The sequence below is a fragment of the Citrus clementina genome, unplaced genomic scaffold, assembly GCF_000493195.1.
Source record: "Citrus clementina cultivar Clemenules unplaced genomic scaffold, Citrus_clementina_v1.0 scaffold_7, whole genome shotgun sequence".
In the NCBI taxonomy this organism is placed as follows: Eukaryota; Viridiplantae; Streptophyta; class Magnoliopsida; order Sapindales; family Rutaceae; genus Citrus; species Citrus x clementina.
In genome coordinates, this window is record NW_006262075.1 from 15,410,437 (window position 1) to 15,434,731 (window position 24,295).

At 33.7% G+C, this 24,295-nt stretch overlaps 3 protein-coding genes across 4 annotated transcripts; 1 reads left to right on the plus strand and 2 right to left on the minus strand.

Moving 5' to 3' along the window:
* The first annotated feature begins 23 nt into the window (after positions 1 to 23).
* LOC18037492 (probable disease resistance protein At5g63020) lies at positions 24 to 18,056 on the plus strand. The gene is made up of 2 exons (XM_006427642.2): positions 24 to 2,412; positions 17,417 to 18,056. The coding sequence occupies exons 1-2, from the start codon at positions 226 to 228 to the stop codon at positions 17,912 to 17,914; spliced, it is 2,685 nt and encodes an 894-aa protein (XP_006427705.2). The 5' UTR covers positions 24 to 225; the 3' UTR covers positions 17,915 to 18,056.
* Positions 5,763 to 7,580, minus strand: LOC112096827. Of its 2 annotated transcripts, none has more exons than XM_024180817.1 (3): positions 7,360 to 7,580; positions 7,041 to 7,112; positions 5,763 to 6,074 (listed from the first exon to the last, which is right to left on the minus strand). In XM_024180817.1, the coding sequence occupies exons 1-3, from the start codon at positions 7,535 to 7,537 to the stop codon at positions 5,854 to 5,856; spliced, it is 471 nt and encodes a 156-aa protein (XP_024036585.1). In that variant the 5' UTR covers positions 7,538 to 7,580; the 3' UTR covers positions 5,763 to 5,853. The 2 variants fall into 2 exon arrangements, with proteins under 2 accessions (XP_024036585.1, XP_024036584.1); XM_024180816.1 differs by having other exon boundaries at positions 5,763 to 6,077.
* Positions 18,057 to 18,402: 346 nt separating the features above from the next.
* On the minus strand, positions 18,403 to 22,692 carry LOC18037653. The gene is made up of 3 exons (XM_006427645.2): positions 22,460 to 22,692; positions 22,142 to 22,213; positions 18,403 to 18,626 (listed from the first exon to the last, which is right to left on the minus strand). Exons 1-3 carry the CDS (start codon positions 22,635 to 22,637, stop codon positions 18,490 to 18,492), a joined length of 387 nt encoding a protein of 128 aa, XP_006427708.2. The 5' UTR covers positions 22,638 to 22,692; the 3' UTR covers positions 18,403 to 18,489.
* Positions 22,693 to 24,295: the final 1,603 nt, after the last annotated feature.

Genomic DNA, 24,295 nt, shown 5'->3' on the forward strand with positions numbered 1-24,295 from the left:
ATACCCCTTAGGCTAGCTATCATTATTTTTTGTCTCTGTATGTAAACTAGCAAAGCTCTGTATTTCATTTTCATCCAAGTCATCATAATCAATAAAGGCCCGATTCTCATACTCTGTTTGCATTTGAAAGCAATTCTTAAGAATTTAAGTAAAATGACCCTCACCAAATTAGCTTAATTCTTTTCATTGTACCCATTGCTTCACTTCCACTTTTCGTCAACGACAATGGGTAACTTAATCTCAACCTTCTTACCAGCAGACTTATTCGATCGAACTTCAAACTGCGTTGGTGAACAAGCAAAATATGTATGGGGTCTCGAAAAAAATCTTCGGATCTTGGAGACTGAATTGCACAAATTGACTCGAGCAAGGGACGATTTGAAGACCAAGGTTGAGGTCGAAGAACAACGACCTCGAACCAGACGAACGAACCAGGTCGCAGGGTGGCTTGAAGATGTGCAAAATCTGGAAACTGAATTTACCGAGCTGGAACGAGTTAGAGCTCAAGAAATGGATAGATTGTGCCTTGGAGGCCTCTGTTCCAAAAACTTCGTTTCAAGCTACAATTACGGGACTCAGGTGGTCGAGTTGACGGATCGAGTGATCAATTTAGAGAAAGACGGAGAAAAAATTGAAGTCGTTGTTGAGAAGGCGCCGGATGGTGCAGCAATTGAATTACCTGTTGATCACACGGTTGTTGGTCAAGAACTATTACTTGATCAAGTTTGGAGATGTATCACTGATCAGGAAAATAACAGGGGAATTATCGGCCTTTATGGTATAGGGGGAGTCGGCAAAACTACCCTTTTAAAACAAGTCAACAACAACTTCTGCCATCAACAGCATATGTTTGATGTTGTTATCTGGGCGGCTGTGTCAACACTTCAAGATGACATTGGAAAAAGGATTGGCTTTTCAGAAGACAGAAACTGGAAGGAAAAAAGTCTTCAAGACAAGGCTGTGGACATCGCTAGCATTTTAAGCGGAAAGAAGTTTGTGTTGTTATTAGATGATATATGGGACCGCATTGATTTAACACAATTGGGTGTCCCTCTTCAAAATCTAAATGATGGGTCCAAAATAGTCTTAACAACTCGTTCAGCCGGTGTTTGCGATCAAATGGACGCTAAAAAGTTGGAAGTGTCTAGTTTGGCAGATGATGAAGCCTGGAAATTATTTCAGGAGATGATCGAAAGATCCACTCTTGACAGTCATACCAGTATTCCAGTGCTAGCCGAAACCCTGGCAAGAGAGTGTGGTGGGTTGCCGCTAGCGCTTAAAACAGTGGGTCGAGCCATGAAAAGCCAAAGGAAAGTTGGATATTGGAAACGTGCAATTCACAAAATGAGAACATCAGCTTCTAAATTCTCAGGTATGAAAGAAGAGGTGTTTTCGCGTTTAAAGTTCAGCTATGATAGTTTGTCTACGGATGAACTTCGTTCCTGTCTCCTGTATTGTTGTTTATACCCTGAAGACTACGAAATTCCTAAAAGGGAATTGATTGATTACTGGATTAGTGAAGGATTTGTGTATGATTTTGATGATGGATGCGATTTTATTGATGACCTTCTTCAAGCATGCTTATTGGAGGAAGAAGGCGATGATCATGTCAAAATGCACGATATGATTCGTGAGATGTCGTTATGGATAGCGTGCACGGTAGAGAAGGAGGAGCAGAACTTACTGGTTCGCGCTGGAGTTGAATTGACCGAAGCACCAAAGGTTGAAGAATGGGAAGGTGCCAAACGGGTATCTCTGATGTTAAATGAAATTGAAAGCCTATCGGAAATTCCCACGTGTCCGCGTCTCGTAACTTTTCTCCTGGATGGAAATTCTTTGAAGGAGATCACTGACGGCTTCTTTCAATCGATGTCTTCTCTTAGAGTATTAAGTTTAAGTGAAAATTTTCACCTAAGTACACTACCTTCAGGGATTTCAAGTTTGGTTTCATTACATCATCTTGATCTATCACGGACTCACATAACCGGGTTGCCGCAAGAGCTGAAGGCGTTGGAGAAGCTGAGATATTTGAACTTGGAGTATACACAGTATTTGTCTATAATTCCACATCAGTTGATATCTGGCTTTTCAAAGTTGGAGGTACTCAGGTTGCTTTTCTGCGGTCGTAAGGGTGTAATAGAGGAAGAAGAAGGTAACGTTCTATGTGATGATGCTGAATCGTTGATGAAGGAATTGCTGGGTTTGAAGCATTTAAATTTTTTAAGCTGGTCCTTCCGAAGTTCACTTGCTGTCCAAAAGTTTTTGAAATATCCAAAGCTGGTGAGCATCACTCAATCTGTACGGGTTGAATGTGGTGGCAAGTTTACTACAAGGCCACCGTTCAATGTCTTACATATGGCATACATGGAGAATCTTCAGGAGTTACGTCTTACAACCAGTAGTTTGGAAGAGATGAAGATTGACAGCACAGAAGAGGTGAAGAAACTTTTTCAAAGTGGTTTCCGCAGTCTCAACACAGTTCATGTATTTTGTTGCCATAAAGCGAAGGACTTAACGTGGCTTGTTTTTGTTAAAAACCTCAAGGAGCTGCGTATAGAGTTTTGTTATGATGTGGAAGAAATAATCGGGGTTGATAAATTGAGAGATATTTCAGAGATAATCGGGTCAGAGCATAACTTTTTCGCACAACTCGAATCTCTAACCATAACGTCGGGAAGAAATTTAAAGAGCGTTTACCCGAATCCCCTGCTCTTTCCAAAGCTGAAGAAAATTGAAGTACGTGTATGCCCACAGCTGAAGAAGCTCCCACTCAATTCCAGCAGCGCGAAGGAACGTCGAGTTGTCATCCGGGGAGAGAAAGAATGGTGGGAAGAGCTACAATGGGAGGATCAAGACACCCAAAATGCTTTTTCTTCCGGTGCCGTACTTACTGAGGTTCCTTTTTATTAATATGTTTGAATATGTATTTCTTTTTTTTCTTTTTTAATTTTCATTAGATTTAATTGCATCTTGTTCTTGTTGTCTGGTGTGTCAATCGTTCCCTATTTTCAGTTAATAAAATTTCAGCAGTGGATTCTTGGTTTATTAATGTTTATATAACTGAATTGTTCAGCAGATGTACTCTGCATATGTACTCTGACTCTGCTTCTGGCTTCTAAGGAGAAAGAGGTGAAAATAAACATTTTATCTTCCCTTAGCTGCTCTCCTTTGGTTTGAAATATGTGACCTTTATATATACTCGTCAACAAAATTGTATTTGTCGCTTTAAGTCTTGTTTGTTTTAAATCCTGGCATATGTAATTATGTATGGAGTGGGAACTGAGATGATGATGAAAGATAAGAAAACAGTAATTGAATCTGTTATAATTTTAATATTAATTTAACAAGAAAGTGATATTAATTTGCCTGGCCCATATGAAAAACAATTATAATTAACGCTTTTTCTTTTTCTTTAATTAGTAATAGATTTCGGATAGAAAGCAGACAAATTTAATTTCTGCTTCAATAACTACCCTATCACTGTGTGCGTGATCACATAATTTTGGACTACCGCTTGTGGAATAACTTTAGAAAAAGAAAATTAATATTTTTAAGTAACGATAAATATTTTAAATTTTATTTTAACTAAATTTGAAATGATGTGATTGGCAGGTAAGACTTAAGAATTAGACAAATTTTCTCATTCCACAGCTTGTAGAAAATTTATACTCTAGGCCTTATCTAAACTTGGACTTATCGCCTGCGGTAAAGCATGAGTCATGTTTCCATGTATGTTTGAAATAAATATTTTAAATTTTTATTTTAAATTGTTTTCTTCTCTTATCAATTATTTGTTTCTCCTATCTTCCAATGAAAGTGCAGGACCTCAATTATTTTAATAGAGATGTAGTAATAAATTATTAATGAAACATGTCAAATCCAATGTATAGATAATAATAAAATGAGGCTAATGCTAAGTTACATGCATGTAACTTAAGGGATCCATAAAATAAATATACATTGTTTCAAAAAAGTTAGCACATGCTTGTTACAAATATAAAACATTATCTTAAAAGTCTCTGAACTTTTGTGTTCTCTTTAACATTTTTCTCTTATGTTGTTTTTGTACTATATGGATACAAGAGTGCGTTTGGGATGCTGTATTATATTATGTTATATTGCATTATTTTAATGCAGGTGTATTGCATTATGTTGTGTTGTATTAGTAATGTATTATAATAATGTTGTACAATGTTTGGTATTACACTGTACTGTATTAATTTTTAAATATATTATATTTGATATAGCACTATATTGTATTAATTTTTTGTGACTAATTTAAATTATATATTTAGAAAATACTAATGAATTGTGCTAAACAATCTAATAATTATATATTTTATTAATTTTTAATTAATATTATTCAAATTTATTCATATTTAAATATTTATTATTAGTTATATTAAATTATTTAAAAATAACTAGTTTAATTATTTTAATAAATTATATTATATTATATTATATTATATTATATTATTTAAGTATTTATTATTAGTTATATTAACTTATTAAAAATTAATCAATTATATATATTAATTAATATAATTTTACATATTAATTAATATAATATAATTAAATAATACATTTTTTAGTTATACATTTACTATGATAAAAATTAAAATATAAACATAATATTATTAAACAATAAATTTATTAATTTATATTAAAATTATAATGTAAAAATAATATTATATAATATAATATTAAATTAAAAATTATATTCATTTATCATTATTACAAAGTATAAAAAAAAAAAAAAAAAAAAAAAGAGGAAGCTAAAGCTAAAGCGTTAACTGGACACATTAGCTAAACCCGACAATATGTTGGGTTTAGCTAATATAGCCATTTGGTACCCCAAACATGGGGCTGCATTGCTAATGTAATGCAATCCCAGGTAAAGAGGGGTACCAAACAACCCCCAAGTTCACTTAATGTAACATAACATATTTATATATATATACACTACGTGGAGGTGAGCTCCTTAAGGTGAGATTTAGCAAAATTATAAATTATTACAGCATGAAATTTATTCTTATTTATAATTGGCCTAATATAAATTAGGACCATTACTTTTATAGCTATATGAAATTATTCTTATATAAAATATCACTACATAAATGTTTTATTGCAATATTGATCTCTTTTTTTCTTTATTGTATTTATCTCTTCATAATCTTTTCCTTTTTATTAAAAAAAAATCAACTAAAAGATTCATCAACATCTTAGTCCAACAATCTACCAGCGAAAACGAGTGTCCATGCTTTTGAACCAAGGCCCAATATGTGAGGGAGAGATTGTTGGGTTGTCTTATATCGGTTGTGAATAGGAATGGCAAAATCCGGGTCCAGGTCCGGGTTTAGCCTTCCCGGTTCCGGACCCGGACACTATTTTTTTGTTCCTCGACCCGGATTAAAACTCGGTTTTTTCTCATGCGGGTCCGGGCCGGGTTCAACCCGGAAAAATCCGGGTTTTGAACCCGGATCAATAACTCAAAACTAACTCCAGAAAACTCCAGAAAGCAATTCAAATGGTGAATATTATGGCATAGGTACAGAATCATCCATTTTTCTCTCTTCGGTGGGTTAGCTACTAAGCTTCAAATTTGAGGAAAAAGGAAAAGAAAAGTCAGTTAAGTGGTCAATCCACAACCACCATCTCCAATCCCATGGCATTTCTCAAGGCTTTATCAGATCATTTCATTTGACAGCATCATTGAAAAGAAAAAAAAATATGATGATATGAGTCTTGAAATTAATTAAGTATTAAATATGCAACTAAAGCGAGATATTATTGAAATAATCAAGTATTATATATGGTAAGTAAAGTGAGCAAAGTATGATGACTGTAAATAATTTAATTATAAAACCGCAAATACGCAAGTGTGTGGTGAATCAAACGAATAGAGGAGCTGATGAAGATGAATAGAGGAACTGCAGTGCTGCAAGCATGTGACGGTGGTGAACCAAACAAGTTGCGAGTTGCGACGGTGGGGAACCCAAGCTTTTGACAGTGGCGAACGCCGCGAACCCAACCTTGTGACGGTGATGAACCCAGGCGATGGTTGTTTGACTTGCCTGCTGGACAGCGGGAGGCGGCAGCCGCGACACAGTTAGGGTTTTTCACTTTTTCTTATGTAATCGCGATTTGTGATAGAAAATAGAAAGAATGAAAGAAAAAAATGAATTGCGATTTTTTAAGATTTTTTTTTATGTTTCTATTTATATTAACTAATAAAAATAATATAAAAAAAATGAATACGGATCCGGGTTCCGGATTCACGGGTTACCCCAAACCCAGATTAATCCGGGTTATTAAAATTCATTCCGGATCCGGATTTTTTTCCACTCCGGTACGGGTTCAACCCTCCCCGGATTATCCGGGTTAGTCCGGATTATTTTGCCATCCCTAGTTGTGAACTAGGATGGTGGTGATTTTACAAGTGTGAGGGAAAGCCTCACCCCTTATCCATCTTTTGGGATTGAATGAGACCCAAAACCGCCTAATATGAATTCTATCACTGGGATTTTTACCCAGTATAACAAACATAACAACACAATGAATTATCAATTTATCACCTAATGGCTCTAACTTTAGCGATGATCACCTTACATGAACATGAAAATTAATCCCATTGATTAACTCAACAATGACGATAATCACTTAAACTCTTATGCACCAAAGGATATACTCGCTACAGGGGTCTTAACTCATAAAGATGCTCCCACATCTTCCATTAAGTTTCCATCGAACAACTATTCATATCATTTGATGAAAAATTAATTTTAGTGGGGGCCAAAAGAGCACGAGTGATCCAAACCACTAAACAACATCATAACCAACACAAAATTTATACTAAACCATTACCAAAACAGCAAAGCTAGACATAAATTTGAACAGATACACAAGCTACATTCATTACCATAATGTATCGACTAAATTTCCAAGCTCTACATTTTGAACAAAGAATTTATAATATTACATAATCTAATAAATTAATATAGAAATAAAATTGGCATCAGATCAAATTACTATTAATCTACCTTGCATAAACCATTCTCTTGTATCGGCATTCACGTCCGCGCTCGATTGGCTCTCCTGTGCTGCTTGTCTAACTGATTCAAATCCACATAGATAAAATTAAGCACATTAAGTTTTCAAACTCAAATCAAACAGCTTTAAAAGTTACATCACAAACAATGAATTTCATTTTCGAAATACAAAGAATCCGTTCAGTTTAAAACAATAAAAAATCGTCTACGACTACTCAACTCATGTATTATAACTAAAAAAACGAAGGATACCCACAAAAATTAAAGATAAATTACCAAAAAAAAAGCCAGAGAATGGAAATTGGCGTACCAGGGGCAGGCGAGAGGAAACGAGAAGAGGAAGAAAGAAGGGTTTTGGAGAGAGTGGGAATTAGTGGAGGCAAAAATGGAGAGTTTTGAGAGTGAGATGATTGGTGGGGTGGTGATGGCGGTGGTGGGGTTAATGTTCTGGAGGGTATGCTGAAGAGAGGTCGCAAGAGAACCTCCATAGCCTTTAAAGAGAGTTGAGTTGCTGCTTTCTTTTGCCGTGGATAGAGAGAGATTAAGGGATTAGAGTTCTGTATTGAATTTACTTTTTATTAAATAAAAAATTAATGTTAAAATTTATTTTATTTAATTTTTTATTTATCTATCATTGACTTAATATTTTGGATCTTCATCCAAACCTAAGGTAGAAAATTTTTATTCTAAATAATATATTGTCAATATAAATTTATCACGTAGATAACAAATGATAAGATTTAATATTAACTATGTGATTACTTGGTTGAAATACAAATTTTATATGACGTGCAAACGTATCATTATATTCTTGATATTTGACATAATGAATAAAGCAACAAATGTGTCATATTTTTATTTTGGTGTTGTGGTTCTCTAAAAATTGTTGAAAGCAGCGGCTGTGAAGAGTCAACGGTTGACCTTGAAGCCAAGCTGGCATGCCTCCTGAGCTACTCCCGTGTGCAACCAGCTGGTGCGGCAGGTGAGTTGGATTTGTTGAGCTGGCAAAACTGTTATGTTGAAGAATAGCAGCGCATGTGCATTGAATAGTTGCATCTTCTAGAAGCTTAATGTGATTGGTTCACAATTGCTATATTCACGGATCAATTTTGATTACTTCCGTGTAATACCCCTTAGGCTAGCAGTCATTATTTTTTGTCTCTGTATGTAAGCTAGCAAAGCTCTGTATTTCATTTTCATTCAAGTCATCATAATCAATAAAAACCTGATTCTCATACTCTGTTTGCATTTGAAAGCAATTCTTAAGAATTTAAGTAAAAATTAGCTTAATTCTTTTCATTGTACTCATTGCTTCTCTTCCGCTTTTCGTCAACGACAATGGGTAACCTAATCTCAACCTTCTTACCAGCAGAATTATTTGATCGAACTTCAAACTGCGTTGGTGAACAAGCAAATTATGTATGGGGTCTCGAAAAAAATCTTCGGGTCTTGGAGACTGAATTGCACAAATTGACTCGAGCAAGGGACGATCTGAAGACCAAGGTTGAGGTCGAAGAACAACGACCTGGGAAATGGAATTAGGAGCTTATCGGAAATTCCCACGTGTCCGCGGCTCGTAACTTTACTTCTGGGTGGAAATCGGATTGAGGAGATCACTGATGGCTTCTTTCAATCGATGTCTTCTCTTAGAGTATTAAGTCTAAGAGGAAATTTTCCCCTAAGAACACTACCTTCAGGGATTTCAGGTTTGGTTTCATTACATCATCTTGATCTATCATCGACTAACATAACTGGGTTGCCGCAAGAGCTGAAGGCGTTGGAGAAGTTGAGATATTTGAACTTGGACTATACACGGTTTTTGTCTATAATTCCACATCAATTGATATCTGGCTTTTCAAAGTTGGAGGTACTCAGGTTGCTTTCACGCGGTCGCTGGAGCGTAATAGAAGGTAACGTTCTATGTGATGATTCTGAACCTTTGATGAAGGAATTGCTGGGTTTGAAGCATTTAAATGTTTTAAGCTGGACCTTCCGAAGTTCACTTGCTGTCCAAAAGTTTTTGAAATATCCAAAGCTGGTGAGCATCACTCAATCTGTAATGGTTTGCCAATGTGAAAGTCAACCGTTCAATGTCTTACATCTAGCATACATGGAGAATCTTCAGGAGTTACGCATTTCAAACAGTAATTTGGAAGAGATGAAGACTGACAGCACAGAAGAGGTAAAGAAACTTTTTCAAAGTGGTTTCCGCAGTCTCGACAGAGTTGTCATATGGAGTTGCCAAAAAATGAAAGACTTAACGTGGCTAGTTTTTGTTCAAATTCTCAAGCAGCTGCGTATAGTCTTTTGTACAGAAATGGAAGAAATAATTAGTGTTGATAAATTGAGAGATATTTCGAAGATAATCGGGTCAGAGCATAACTTTTTTGCACAACTCGAATCTCTAACCATAAAGTGGGGAAGAAATTTAAAGAGCGTTTACCCGAATCCCCTGCCCTTTCCAAAGCTGAAGAAAATTGAAGTACGTGAATGCCCACAGCTGAAGAAGCTCCCACTCAATTCCAGCAGCGCGAAGGAACGTCGAGTTGTCATCGAGGGGTCGAAAAAATGGTGGGAAGAGCTACAATGGGAGGACCAAGCCACCCAAAATGCTTTCTCTTCCGGTGTCGTACTTGGGGATGATTTTCATTAATATGTTTGAATATGTATTTCTTTTTTTTTCTTTTTTTAATTTTCATTAGATTTAATTACATCTTGTTGTTGTTGTCTGGTGTGTCAATCGTTATCTATTTTCAGTTAATAAAATTTCAGCAGTGGATTCTTGGTTTTAGAATCCTCCCACTGGAAAGAATTTCTCCTTTGGCTTGAATGCGACCTTTTTAGTCGTCGACAAAATTGTATTTGTCGCTTAAGTCTTGTTTGTTTTAAAATGCTGGCAAATTTATAGAGTGGGAACTCAGATGCTGAACTCATAGTAAATATTTATTTAATTTGTTATAATTATATTTGGTGAGACAATTTTAACTGTTAATTTAACAAGAAAGTGATGTTTGCCTTGCCCTACGTGAAAAATAATAATAATAATTAAAACTTTCTCTTTTCCTTTATATTAGAACAGATTTCGGATGGGAAATAGACATTATTTATGTTTCAATAATTGCCCTATCACTTTGTGCATGATCACAGAATTTTGTACTTCCGTCTGTGAAATAACTTTAGGAAAAGGAAATTAATTTTTTTAAGTAACGGTAAATATTTTAAATTTTTATTTTAAATAATATAGTATGTAATGTGTCATTTATTTAGTGATTGATAATTTAATATAGGATTTAAATAAATTAATTATGCTATTTTATTATTTAATTAATAAATATTATATAATTTAAAATAGATTTTTGAGATAAAAATTATAAAAGTAAAATTCTACTCAACAGACTAAATTTAAAATGATGTGATTGGCAGGTAAGACTTAAGAATTAGACAAAATTTCTCATTCAACAGCTTGTAGAAAATTTATACACTAGGCCTTAGCTAAACTTGGACTTGTCGTATGTTTGAAGTATTCGACGATAATCATATCTGCATTTTTATTTTATTTTTTATTTTTGGTTTGTTTAGGGCTTTTCATCGGTTTTCGTCTTGGTCTTTGTCCTGGTCTTGGCGTCTTGCTATCAAATCAAGTGTTCTCTTCTCCTATCCTCTAATGAAAGTGCAGGGCCTCAACTATTTGTTACTGCTATCACTTTAGAGGTTGATGCTAATGTCCGAAGGTCACGTTTAATTTGCTTGAATGTGACCTTTATTTTGGTTGACAAAATTGTGATTCACAAAGAACAAACTATAAAAGTGCAGTTTAAATCGAACACTGAATTCCCTATGGAAATTTTCGCACCCGTATATATATTCTACATTATTTGGTTGCAAAGACTATAATTAACAAGAAGCTAATATATATAATAGAGAGAGAAATAACAAGTTCAATGTTGGTAAAATTTTATCTTCCTTTCACTGCTCTCCTTTGCTGCAATCAAGTGGCCTCACTTACAAATTTTGACTTTTAATTATTTCAATTAACACAAGAAAAAAAGGGCAATATAGTTTACATTACTCTATCAGCCTTATATAAAGGGTATAAATATGAGAGTGCGTTTGGAATTGAAGTCGGACACTTGTCGCTTAAAAGCTACAGTAGCAAAGTGTTTGGTAAATACTAATTGTTGTGTCTTGAAAGATATGTTGATATGATTTTTCACTTGTATAATAGAGAATCTATTATTTTATTATTAATAATTTCGTTAAAATTATTATTTAAAATTTATATTTATTAAATATTATTAACTTTTGTTTTATAGTTACAATTTTTTTTTTTACAGCAACTGTACCTTAAAAGTTATAACACTTCAATTCCAAACGTACCTTAAGTCTGTAAGGCATAAGTTTTCACTCTTCGGGAATCTAAGGAGATTAGGGCAAGAGCTGCACATTTGTAGTCTCAAATTCATTTGACATCAGCCAATTTAATGTCTATGGACGGGTATAAAGGACGTCACAGACGGTTAAAGAACAAGGTGTTTGATGGAAATGTCAAGAAGTTCGATGAAATGTCTCACCTACACAACCAAGCCACTTAACATTGCAGTCTTATAATACAATTCCTGCCTTCTCTTCCATTTTCACAAACATAATTCTTTCTTTCTCACTTTATTTTCTTCCTTGAAATTTTTGTTAACAAAAATGGGTAACATCATTCTCATGCGTGCTTCTTATCACCAGACTCAATTCTTGCAGTTTTATTTTATTTTATTTTTCCTTCGTGGAGATGCTAAAATATATATGAGATCTAAAAAGCTAATTTTGATGAGTTGCAGAATCCAATGCAGAATTTGAAAGTTTCAAAAGATTATAAATATTATTTTAACTTGTAAGCTTCCATTGCTATACAATGAGGTATGTCTAGATATCATTTTGGTCTTTTATCTATTGGGTTCCAGTGAAAGACTTTTGTTCTAGTTGAATTTAATTTGTCTTTGTATTTACAGAAAAAATATTAGGGACATTTATCATACATATTGGGCTAGTTCGCCGTGGAAAAATAATAATAGTTGAAAAGACATAGGGTACTTTTTATTTTCCTTTATATTACTAATAGATTTCCCACGCGCAACAGACGAAGTCATTGCTGCTTCAATAATTGCCCTATCACTGTGTTCATCATCACAAATTTCTTTATTACGTTTGTGAAATAACCATTGCATAAAAAAATTACTCCTACTTTTTAACTAATAATAGATATCTCAAATTTTATTTTCAGAATATGGTATGTAATGTAAGCGATCGATAGTTCTTTATAAAATATATAAATAAATTAATAGTGTTATCTTAGTGTCTAATATATATAAATGACTTTCTCCATATATTGCACTATTGATATGGGCTAAAGTTTTATACTATGAGACCCAATTTCTATAATTTACACTATAAGTTACAAGTATTTAGAAAAATACTATTGCAAATCAAAAGGTATTATCTATTTTATACCTAAAGCATTTTCACTATTTAAGACTAGTAAAATTTCTATATTATTATAATATTAGAATCAAACACCAATAAGCGAGTAAATCAGGTGGAATAAGAATGTTCTAACTTAACCAAGGTCCTCGGTTTGAAACTTAGAAATGCAACTACATTAAATACTTATTGGGAGAGATTTGCCGCTTTAGTGGTTCTATCCGGCTCGAATCTAGATTAGTCGGGGATCTAATGTGGTCTTTGGATACTAGATGATTTAATATACCGATAATATTGGAACCAAACTCATTTACAATTATGAAGAGGTTATAATTTAATAGAGGCATAGTAACAAACTATTAATAGAGAGTATAAAATTTAATGTATAAACAAAATTCTATAATTTACACTATAAGTTGCAAGTGTTTAGGTCAATAGTATTGCAAATCAGAAGATATTATATATTTTATGCCGAAAATATTTCCACTATTTAAGGCTAGTAAAACTTCTATATAATTATAATATTGGAACCAAACACCAACAAGCGAGTAAATCAACTAGAATGGAAATGTTCTAACGTCAAGGTCCTCGGTTCAAAACTTAGAAATGCAACTACATTAAATATTTATTGGGAGAGATTTGCCGCTCTAGTAGTTCTATCCGGGTCGAATCTGGATTAGTCGGGAATCTAATGTGGTCTTTGGATACTAGATGATTTAATGTATCAATAATATTGGAACCAAACTAATTTACAATTATGAGGAGGTTATAATTTAATAGAGGCGTAGTAACAAACTATTAATAGAGCGTATCAAATTTAATATTGGAATCCGATGATTGGTTGCAACATAAGATATTTGTAAGCTTAGTTAAAGGTTCATTAAAAATTATAGAGATATATAATTTCGCAGTCGACGAAGCCATGCATGAGGTTAAGGCAAGTGATGGAATGACTTGCGTTACAAAAGAGGTATGTGAAGTTGCACTATAAAAATAAAATAAATTTGTATTTTCAAGTAGTGAAGGTGTAGTTAGTTTATTTGCGGTAGCAGTTTCACAGCTGACAGATGAACAAAGAGTGGCTGCTTGTCAAATGGGCTTTGGTAGTTTGCTACAATTGAACCGTGGCAAGCTAAAAAGGAAACTTTGTGGCTAGTTAATTGAGATGATTGATACTTTGAGGTACATTTTAGAGTTGAATGGTATTAGCTTTCAAACAAGATCATCAAAGAAACTCTACCAACTAGGAAATTTAAACTTAATCTATGCTCCGCAAATTCGAATATTCTCTAATATGAAACTACTTTTATGTGTTTTATTATTCCTAGCTTTTACCGACTTGGTAACGTTGTTATGGAAGCACGACAACTATTATGTCCGTGTAATTTTTATTGTATCTTTTGTTATGTCATGATATCGAAGCTTAGTTTTATGACTCTAACTACTAAGAACTGCAATTGCAGCATCTTTTGAATATTACATATGTGCTTGTAGTATCTCGACGGATTAAAACCTGCTATTTAAGTTCTTCTACCCCCTCCCCCCCTTCATTCTTTCATTTATACTTGCTGCACTATTTACTTCGCACTCTGTAAAGCCAGATGAAAGCTTGTTCATTTATGTTCACTTGCAATTCAAAAGCACAGTTTATTTCAACTGTCAAATTGACAACTTGCACGTATAGATTTCAGTCGAAACAAGGTTATTGGTCGATCAAGAAATTGAATCCATATGGCCGTTCCAGCGTTATTCAACTACCTAATATCAAATATATAAATTAATTCAACCCACTTCTGTGTCAAAGGCATGGAACAAATTATGAAAGATTTTTCAGCTATCATAAATTCGAACGAGTGTAGTTTGTATCCTTTCGAACTTAGACAGATTTTCCTTCCATTAACCTTACAGTGTTAGTAATCCTATTACTTGTTTTTAAAGCTTGAATAGTATACCGAAATTTTGGTTTTTGCAACATAAACTTGTATGTAATGTACATTTTATAGTTCTTTACAAATTAATTGCTGCTAAAATAATTGTTTCGACTACTATATTTATTGTTATAATAGATAAACATTTTCTTGCAACTCAAACAGTTCCAATGGCATGATCTGCATCCCCCGTTTGCCTCTTGGGCTACGAACCTGCTTAACAGCTGCACCATCTTGCTCCTTTTCATCAAACGGCAACTTCGCTGCAGACAAAAAGAGGGGGTACACTGCCCAGGGGCACCATAAACGCAGCCCAAAAAGATGATTTTGTCTTTCCATGTCTTAGTATTTTAACCAAAAATAATAATAATAATTCTTTACATCATCAATGATTGCACTTGTAAGCCAGGCAATAGTTTTTTTATTAAATAAAAAATTAATGTTAAATTTATTTATTTATTTATTTTTTTTTATCTAGCTATCATTGACTTAATATTTTGAATCTTCATCCAAAGTTAAGGCACAAAACTTTTATTCTAAATAAATATTCTCAATATAAATTTATCACTTAAATAATAAATAATAAGATTTAACATTAATTCTGTCGTTACTGAAATGAATTGTAAATTTTATATGACGTGTAAACGTATCATTATGTTCTTGATATTTGACATATGAATTATAAAGCAACAAATGTATCATATTTTTATTTCGGTATTGTGCTTCTCCATATTTGCTTAATTCTTTTCGTTGTACTCATTGCTTCTCTTCCTCTTTTCGTCAACGACAATGGGTAACCTAATCTCAACCTTCTTACCAGCAGACTTATTTGATCGAATTTCAAACTGCGTTGGTGAACAAGCAAAATATGTATGGGGTCTCGAAAAAAATCTTCGGATCTTGGAGACTGAATTGCACAAATTGACTCGAGCAAGGGCCGATCTGAAGACCAGGGTTGAGGTCGAACAACAACGACCTCGAACCAGACGAACGAACCAGGTCGCAGGGTGGCTTGAAGATGTGCAAAATCTGGAAACTGAATTTACCGAGCTGGAACGAGTCAGAGCTCAAGAAATGGATAGATTGTGCCTTGGAGGCCTCTGTTCCAAAAACTTCGTTTTAAGCTACAATTACGGGACTAAGGTGGTCGAGTTGACGGATCGAGTGATCAATTTAAAGAAAGACGGAGAAAAAATTGAAGTCGTTGTTGAGAAGGCGCCGGATGGTGCAGCAATTGAATTACCTCTTGATCACACAGTTGTTGGTCAAGAACTATTACTTGGTCAAGTTTGGAGATGTATCACTGATCAGGAAAAGAACAGGGGAATTATCGGCTTGTATGGTATAGGGGGAGTCGGCAAAACTACCCTTTTAAAACAAGTCAACAACAACTTCTGCCATCAACAGCATAATTTTGATGTTGTTATCTGGGCGGCTGTGTCAACACTTCAAGATGACATTGGAAAAAGGATTGGCTTTTCAGAAGACAGAAACTGGAAGGAAAAAAGTCTTCAAGACAAGGCTGTGGACATCGCTAGCATTCTAAGCGGAAAGAAGTTTGTGTTGTTATTAGATGATATATGGGAGCCCATTGATTTAACACAGCTGGGTGTCCCTCTTCAAAATCTAAATGATGGGTCCAAAATAGTCTTGACAACTCGTTCAGCTGGGGTTTGCGATCAAATGGACGCTGAAAAGGTGGAAGTGTCTAGTTTGGCACATGATGAAGCCTGGAAATTATTTCAGGAGATGATCGAAAGATCCACTCTTGACAGTCATACCAGTATTCCAGGGCTAGCCGAAACCCTGGCAAGAGAGTGTGGTGGGTTGCCGCTAGCGCTTAAAACAGTGGGTCGAGCCATGAAAAGCCAAAGGAAAGTTGGAGATTGGAAACGTGCAATTCACAAAATGAGAACATCAGCTTCTAAATTCTCAGGTATGAAAGAAGAGGTGTTTTCGCGTTTAAAGTTCAGCTATGATAGTTTGTCTACGGATGAACTTCGTTCCTGTCTCCTGTATTGCTGTTTGTATCCTGAAGACTACGAAATTCCTAAAAGGCAATTGATTGATTATTGGATTAGTGAAGGATTTGTGTGTGATTTTGATGATGGATGCGATTTTATTGATGACCTTCTTCATGCATGCTTATTGGAGGAAGAAGGCGATGATCATGTAAAGACGCACGATATGATTCGTGAGATGTCATTATGGATAGCGTGCACGGTAGACAAGGAGGAGCAGAACTTTCTGGTTCGCGCTGGAGTTGAATTGACCGAAGCACCAAAGGTTGAAGAATGGGAAGGTGCCAAACGGGTATCTCTGATGGAAAATAAAATTGAAAGCCTATCGGAAATTCCCACGTGTCCGCGTCTCGTAACTTTACTGCTGGATGAAAATCGGATTGAGGAGATCACTGATGGCTTCTTTCAATCTATGTCGTCTCTTAGAGTATTAAGTCTAAGAGGAAATTTTCCCCTAAGTACACTACCTTCAGGGATTTCAGGTTTGGTTTCATTACATCATCTTGATCTATCATCGACTCACATAACTGGGTTGCCGCAAGAGCTGAAGGCGTTGGAGAAGTTGAGATATTTGAACTTGGACTATACAGAGTACTTGTCCATAATTCCACATCAATTGATATCTGGCTTTTCAAAGTTGGAGGAACTCAGGTTGTTTGCGTCCGGTCGCTGGGGCGTAATAGAGGAAGAAGAAGGTAACGTTCTATGTGATGATGCTGAACCTTTGATGAAGGAATTGCTGGGTTTGAAGCATTTAAATGTTTTAAGCTGGTCCTTCCGAAGTTCACTTGCTGTCCAAAAGTTTTTGAAATATCCAAAGCTGGTTAGCATCACTCAATCTGTATGGGTTGAATGTGGCATGTATACAAGGCCACCGTTCAATGTCTTACATCTAGCATATATGGAGAATCTTCAGGAGTTGCGTCTTTCTCAGAGTGATTTGGAGGAGATGAAGATTGACAGCACAGAAGAGGTGAAGAAGCTTTTTCAAAGTGGTTTCCGCAGTCTCGACACAGTTGATCTATTTTATTGCCAAAAAGCGAAGGACTTAACGTGGCTTGTTTTTGTTCAAAACCTCAAGGAGCTGCGTATAGTGTATTGTGAATACGTGGAAGAAATTATCGGGGCTGATAAATTGAGAGATATTTCAGAGATAGTGGGGTCAGAGCATAACGTTTTCGCAGAACTCGAATTTCTATCCTTATGGGGGGGAATAAATTTAAAGAGCGTTTACCCGAATCCCCTGCCCTTTCCAAAGTTGAAGAAAATTCAAGTACTTCATTGCCGACAGCTGAAGAAGCTCCCACTCAATTCCAGCAGCGCGAAGTTACGTCGAGCTGTCATCGAGGGAACGAAAAAGTGGTGGGAAGAGCTACAATGGGAGGATCAAGCCACCCAAAATGCTTTCTCTTCCGGTGCCGTACTTACTGAGTTTCCTTTTTATTAATATGTTTTAATATGTATTTCTTTTTCTTTTCTTTTTTTAATTTTCATTAGATTTAATTGCATCTTGTTCTTGTTGTCTGGTGTGTCAATCGTTCCCTACTTTCAGTTAATAAAATTTCAGCAGTGGATTCTTGGTTTATTAATGTTTATATAACTGAATTGTTCAGCAGATGTACTCTGCACGACTAACACAGAAATAAACACAGAAATAAATATATGTAAGGGGGTACAGCACTGACTCTGCTTCTGGCTTCTAAGGAGAAAGAGGGGAAAATAAACATTTTATCTTCCCTTAACTGCTCTCCTTTGGTTTGAATGTGAACTTAACACTCTTTTATTATTAAAATTTAATTATTTGGTTGTATAATATATTTCTCCAATAAACGAAGAATGATAAAGGAGCAACTAAAAAAACCCATCAAAATATTTCACCAATGAAAAGATTCATGAGAAATAAACATTATAATCCGAACAAATAAATCAATTAGCCAATATATCATTTAGCCGAATTAAAGACGCTGCTTGGGCTTCGTAGTTCTGAGCTTAGAATCAAGTAGAGAACTGAATATGAAATTTTTAATTGCTGAGAATATGAATTTGAGGTTGATGGACGACTTGAAAGAGAGGGACAAGAAAGAATGATACAGAGCAGGTGGCTGGCAAAAGGGACCTTATGACGATCTTCTTCAGTACAGCTATGATGCCGCTTCCACCTTCAATTGAATGTCAGAAAATTCAAAGTTTGTCAAAAGAGGATGGTAAATTAAGCTGTTTTTTTTTTTTTTTTTTTGCAAAATTTACCAAGTGAATTAATCCATTATTTTATCTATCAATCAGTACACAATCTACATTACCCCACGCTAACAAAACACTGACTATAAATCTATGACTATACAATGCGCACTTTGGTTACTGCCCCAGCCCTCTTACCCAAAAGAACCACAAAAGCAACGAAAAACTAAATTGATTACATAATCAAATCAAGTTCTTCTTAGCTACTGTGATCGATTTGTCCAGCACCATCAGTTAATTTCTCTAGTTTTCAGCAAAAATGGTCGAGTTCTTGAGTCTTCTTTGCACGTTTCATCTCATTTATTCTGTCGATAAAGCTTATACACATCATCCGCAACGACAACAAATTAAATTAATATGTGTCGAGTTTTGGAGCCAGAGCCAGCGGTGCAAGCGCATGAGAAAGGGACTTCACACAAGAATTTGCCAGACCATGGGCTACAGAAAGGTGCCTCACTTCACGGACGCGGAATTTGGTTGGCTCCTGGGCCATTAAGGGTGAATGCATCTTTCTTTTTATGTGAATTTAATTATTGAACCCGGTATCTTGAATAAATATAAATTTGACTGTAGCACCAAGTATCAATGATTGCAAAATGTAAATTTGACATATTGTGTGGTTAAATCATCTTGTACTAATCGTTTATGTTAATTTATGGAGGCCTTATTGTCCAAGGCATACGTAAAGGGGTACAGGACTGACTCTGCTTCTGGCTTCTAAGGAGAATGAGGGAAAAATTTTATAAACATTTGTGGAGTGGCCGTATAAAGGACGTGTGGTTCTCAATCCATTTCACATTTGGCATTGTAATGTTTATGGACGGATTTAAATGATGTCACACAAATAGTTAAAGAAGAAGGTGTTCGATGAAAACGCAAGGGCCTTTTTCTTTTTTTTAAATCCCGCAAAGGTTATAATTAACAACAAATTAATAATAGAAGAGAGAGAAATAACCAGTTCAATACGGTAATATTTTATCTTCCCTTAACTGCTCTCCTTTGGCTTATAATGCGACCTTTGCACTCGTTGACAAAATTGTATTTGTCGCTTAAGTCTTGTTTGTTTTAAAATGCTGGCATATTTATGGAGTGGGAACCCAGATGGTGAGGTGAACTCATAGTAAATATTTATTTAATTTGTTATAATTACATTTGGTGGGATAATTTTAAATATTAATTTAACAAGATAGTGATGTTTTGCCTTGCCCTACATGAAAAAAAAAAAATAAGTAATTGAAGATTTTTCTTTTCCTTTATATTAGTAATAGATTTCAAATGGAAAACAGACAAATTTCATTTCTATTTCAATAATTACCCTATCACTGTGTGCGTGCGTGATCACATAATTTTGTACTACCGTCTGTGGAATAACTTTAGGAAAAGAAAATTAATTTTTTTTAAGTAACAATAAATATTTTAATTTTTTTTCTTCTCTTATCAATTGTTTTTTTCTCCTATCTTCCAATGAAAGTGCAGGACCTCAATTATTTTAATAGAGATGTAGTAATAAATTATTAATGAAACATGTCAAATCCAATATATAGATAATAATAAAATGAGGCTAATGCTAAGGGAAAAAATAAATATACATGGTTTCAAAAAAGTTAGCACATGCTTGTTACAAATATAAAACATTATCTTAAAAGTCTCTGAACTTTTGTGTTCTCTTTAACATTTTTCTCTTATGTTGTTTTTGTACTATATGAATATAAGAGTGCGTTTGGCACGCTATATTATATTATGTTGTATTGCATTATTTTAATGCAGGTGTATTGCATTATGTTGTGTTGTATTAGTAATTTATTATAATAATGTTGTATAATGTTTGGTACTACATTGTACTGTATTAATTTTTTGTGACTAATTTAAATTATATATTTAGAAAATACTAATGAATTGTGCTAAACAATCTAATAATTATATATTTTATTAATTTTTAATTAATATTATTCAAATTTATTCATATTTAAATATTTATTATTAGTTATATTAAATTATTTAAAAATACCTTGTTTAATTATTTTAATATAATTAAATAATATTATATTAATTAAACATTTATTATTAGTTATATTAACTTATTAAAAATTAATCAATTATATATATTAATTAATATAATTTTACATATTAATTAATATAATATAATTTAATAATACATTTTTTAGTTGTACATTTACTATAATAAAAATTAAAATATAATATAATATTATTAAACAATAAATTTATTAATTTATATTAAAATTATAATGTAAAAATAATATTATATAATATAATATTAAATTAAAAATTATATTCATTTATTATTATTACAAAGTATAAAAAAAAAAAAAAAAAGCTAAAGCTAATGCGGTAACTGGACGCATTAGCTAAACCCGACTATACGTCGGGTTTAGCTAATACAGCCATTTGGTACCCCAAACATGGGGTTGTAAAGAGGGGTACCAAACAACCCCCAAGTTTACTTATGTAACGTAACATTTTTTTTTCTATATATATATATACACTACGTGGAGGTGAGCTCCATAAGGTGAGATTTAGCAAAATTATAAATTATTACAGTATGAAATTTATTCTTATTTATAATTGGCCTAATATAAATTAGGACCATTACTTTTATAGCTATATGAAATTATTCTTATATAAAATATCACTACATAAATGTTTTATTGCAATATTGATCTCTTTTTTTCTTTATTGTATTTATCTCTTAATAATCTTTTCCTTTTTATAAAAAAAAAAAAAATCAACTAAAAGATTCATCAACATCTCAGTCCAACAATCTACTAGCGAAAACGAGTGTCCATGCTTTTGAACCAAGGCCCATATGTGAGGGAGAGATTGTTGGGTTGTCTTATATCGGTTGTGAATTAGGATGGTGGTGATTTTACAAGTGTGAGGGAAAGCCTCACCCCTTAGCCATTTTTTGGGGTTGAAAGAGACACAAAACTGCCTAACATGAATTCTATCACTGGGATTTTTATCCAGTGTAACAAACATAACAACATAATGAGGTATCAATTTATCACCTAATGGCTCTAACTTTAGCGATGATCACCTTACATGAACATGAAAATTAATCCCATTGTTTAACTCAACAATGACGATAATCACTTAAACTCTTATGCACCAAAGGATATACTCGCTACAGGGAATCTTAACTCATAAAGATTAATTTTAGTGGGGGCCAAAAGAGCACGAGTGATCCAAACCACTAAACAACATCATAACCAACACAAAATTTATACTAAACAAACCATTACCAAAACAGCAAAGCTAGACATAAATTTGAACAGATACACAAGCTACATTCATTACCATAATGTATCGACTAAATTTCCAAGCTCTACATTTTGAACAAAGAATTTATAACATTACATAATCTAATAAATTAATATAGAAATAAAATTGGCATCAGATCAAATTACTATTAATCTACCTTGCATAAACCATTCTCTTGTATCGGCATTCACGTCCGCGCTCGATTGGCTCTCCTGTGCTGCTTGTCTAACTGATTCAAATCCACATAGACAAATTTAAGCACATAAAATTTTCAAACTCCAATCAACAGCTTTAAAAGTTCCTTCACAAACAATGAATTTCATTTTCGAAATACAAAGAATCCGTTCAGTTTAAAACAATAAAAAATCGTCTACGACTACTCAACTCATGTATTATAACTAAAAAAACGAAGGATACCCACAAAAATTAAAGATAAATTACCAAAAAAAAGGCCAGAGAATGGAAATTGGCGTACCAGGGGCAGGCGAGAGGAAACGAGAAGAGGAAGAAAGAAGGGTTTTGGAGAGAGTGGGAATTAATGGAGGCAAAAATGGAGAGTTTTGAGAGTGAGATGATTGGTGGGGTGGTGATGGCGGTGGTGGGGTTACTGTTCTGGAGGGTATGATGAAGAGAGGTCGCAAGAGAACCTCCATAGCCTTTAAAGAGAGTTGAGTTGCTGCTTTCTTTTGCCGTGGATGGAGAGAGATTAATTAGGGAGGCAAAATACTTTCCCTTTTAGATTGGATTTAACCGCCCCTCGGCCTCACTCTCACTGCCTTTTATTTAGCTATGTAACCCAATTGGGCCATAGCCCATAGCACCACTCGTAACTTTGCTCACTGCCAAAATCACCAAATACTACACCTGTGCCCAAGTAAAAGGGTTCGTCCTAACTGATTCGGTTCAGATTGGTCCTGCCACAGACCAAACCAACCAAAACGGATCACTTAAGAAAAATATAAACCAAACCCAAACAAATTTATAGAACCAAAAAAAAAAAAACATAAATAATGGAAGTTGACTTGGGTTTAACATAAATGAAGGGCAATTGACTTGGTTTAACTCCCTTGATTGTTAAACTTGATTAAGTAAATGTTGTTACTTTGATTAATGAAAGTTTGTCTAGCGAAAAAGAGATTGGTTGGCTAGTATGGGAGACCAAGGGTCTTATAATTAATAGAGCTGTCATTATAGTTAAATTGGTTGGCTAGTATGGGAGATCAACGATCTTATGATTAATAGGGCTGCCATTATAGTTAAATTGGTTGGCTAGTATGGGAGATCAACGATCTTATGATTAATAGGGCTGCCATTATAGTTAAACATGCACCTAGATCTTATAATGGGGTGGCTCACATTTTAACTAAATTGGATTTCTCTTTTCTAAAGCGGGTATATTAGAATAGAAGATTGTCTTGTTGAAATTGTCAAGTCTCTTGTGATGTTTCGTTATACAACATGTAGTCAACTTTTTAAAAAGAAAAAAAATGGCAGTACAAATAAACTCCATGCAGTACATGTTGCTCAATGTGCACTAATTCTACAATCTTGATTAAGAGTGCATTTGGAATTGAGGTTGGGCAACTGTAATTTAGAAGTTACAATACTAAAGTATTTGATAAACACTAACTGCTGTAATTTAGAAGTTATGTTTATATAATTTTTTATTTATATCGTAAAAATTTTATTATATCATTAATAATTTTATTAAAATTATTATTTAAAATATATATATATATTATATATTATAAATTTTTGTTTTATAATTACAAAATTTTTTACACAACAGCAACCGTGATTTAAAAATTAAAGCACCTCAATCACAAATGGTTCCTAAGACTAATTTCTCTGTCATCATTTGCAATATGCCCATCAAAACCCACCCATAAATCGAGGACAGGAATAGATTGTCATGATGATAATAACAATAAATAATAAATAATATTTTAATTTTATTTTGTTATTTGGTAGGTCAGCTTTGGGTCAAAAAGATGATTTTGTCTCTCCATACCTTAGTATTTGAACCAAAAAATAATAATAATAATAATTTTTTACATCATCATTGATTGCGCTTGTAAATCTAAGGGATTAGAATTCCTTATTGAATTTATTTTTTATTAAATAAAAAATTAATGTTCAAATAATTTTATTTTATTTTTTTATCTAGCTATCATTTACTTAATATTTTGGATCTTCAGCCAAAGTAAAGGCACAAAATTTTTTTCTAAATAAATATTCTCAATATAAATTTATCACTTAAATAATAAATGATAAGATTTACTATTAATTCTGTCATTACTGAAATGAGTTA

Coding starts and splice junctions, on each gene's coding strand:
- LOC18037492 (XM_006427642.2), top strand. CDS start 226: ATGGGTAACTTAATCTCAACCTTCTTACCAGCAGACTTATTCGATCGA. Junction 2,413..17,416: donor CAACCAGTAGTTTGGAAGAG/ATGAAGATTGAC, acceptor GATTTGGAGGAG/ATGAAGATTGACAGCACAGA.
- LOC112096827 (XM_024180816.1), bottom strand. CDS start 7,537: ATGGAGGTTCTCTTGCGACCTCTCTTCAGCATACCCTCCAGAACATTA. Junction 7,113..7,359: donor TTTCCTCTCGCCTGCCCCTG/GTACGCCAATTT, acceptor GATTTGAATCAG/TTAGACAAGCAGCACAGGAG. Junction 6,078..7,040: donor AAGAGAATGGTTTATGCAAG/GTAGATTAATAG, acceptor CCCGCTGTCCAG/CAGGCAAGTCAAACAACCAT.
- LOC18037653 (XM_006427645.2), bottom strand. CDS start 22,637: ATGGAGGTTCTCTTGCGACCTCTCTTCATCATACCCTCCAGAACAGTA. Junction 22,214..22,459: donor TTTCCTCTCGCCTGCCCCTG/GTACGCCAATTT, acceptor GATTTGAATCAG/TTAGACAAGCAGCACAGGAG. Junction 18,627..22,141: donor AAGAGAATGGTTTATGCAAG/GTAGATTAATAG, acceptor ATTCAATTGAAG/GTGGAAGCGGCATCATAGCT.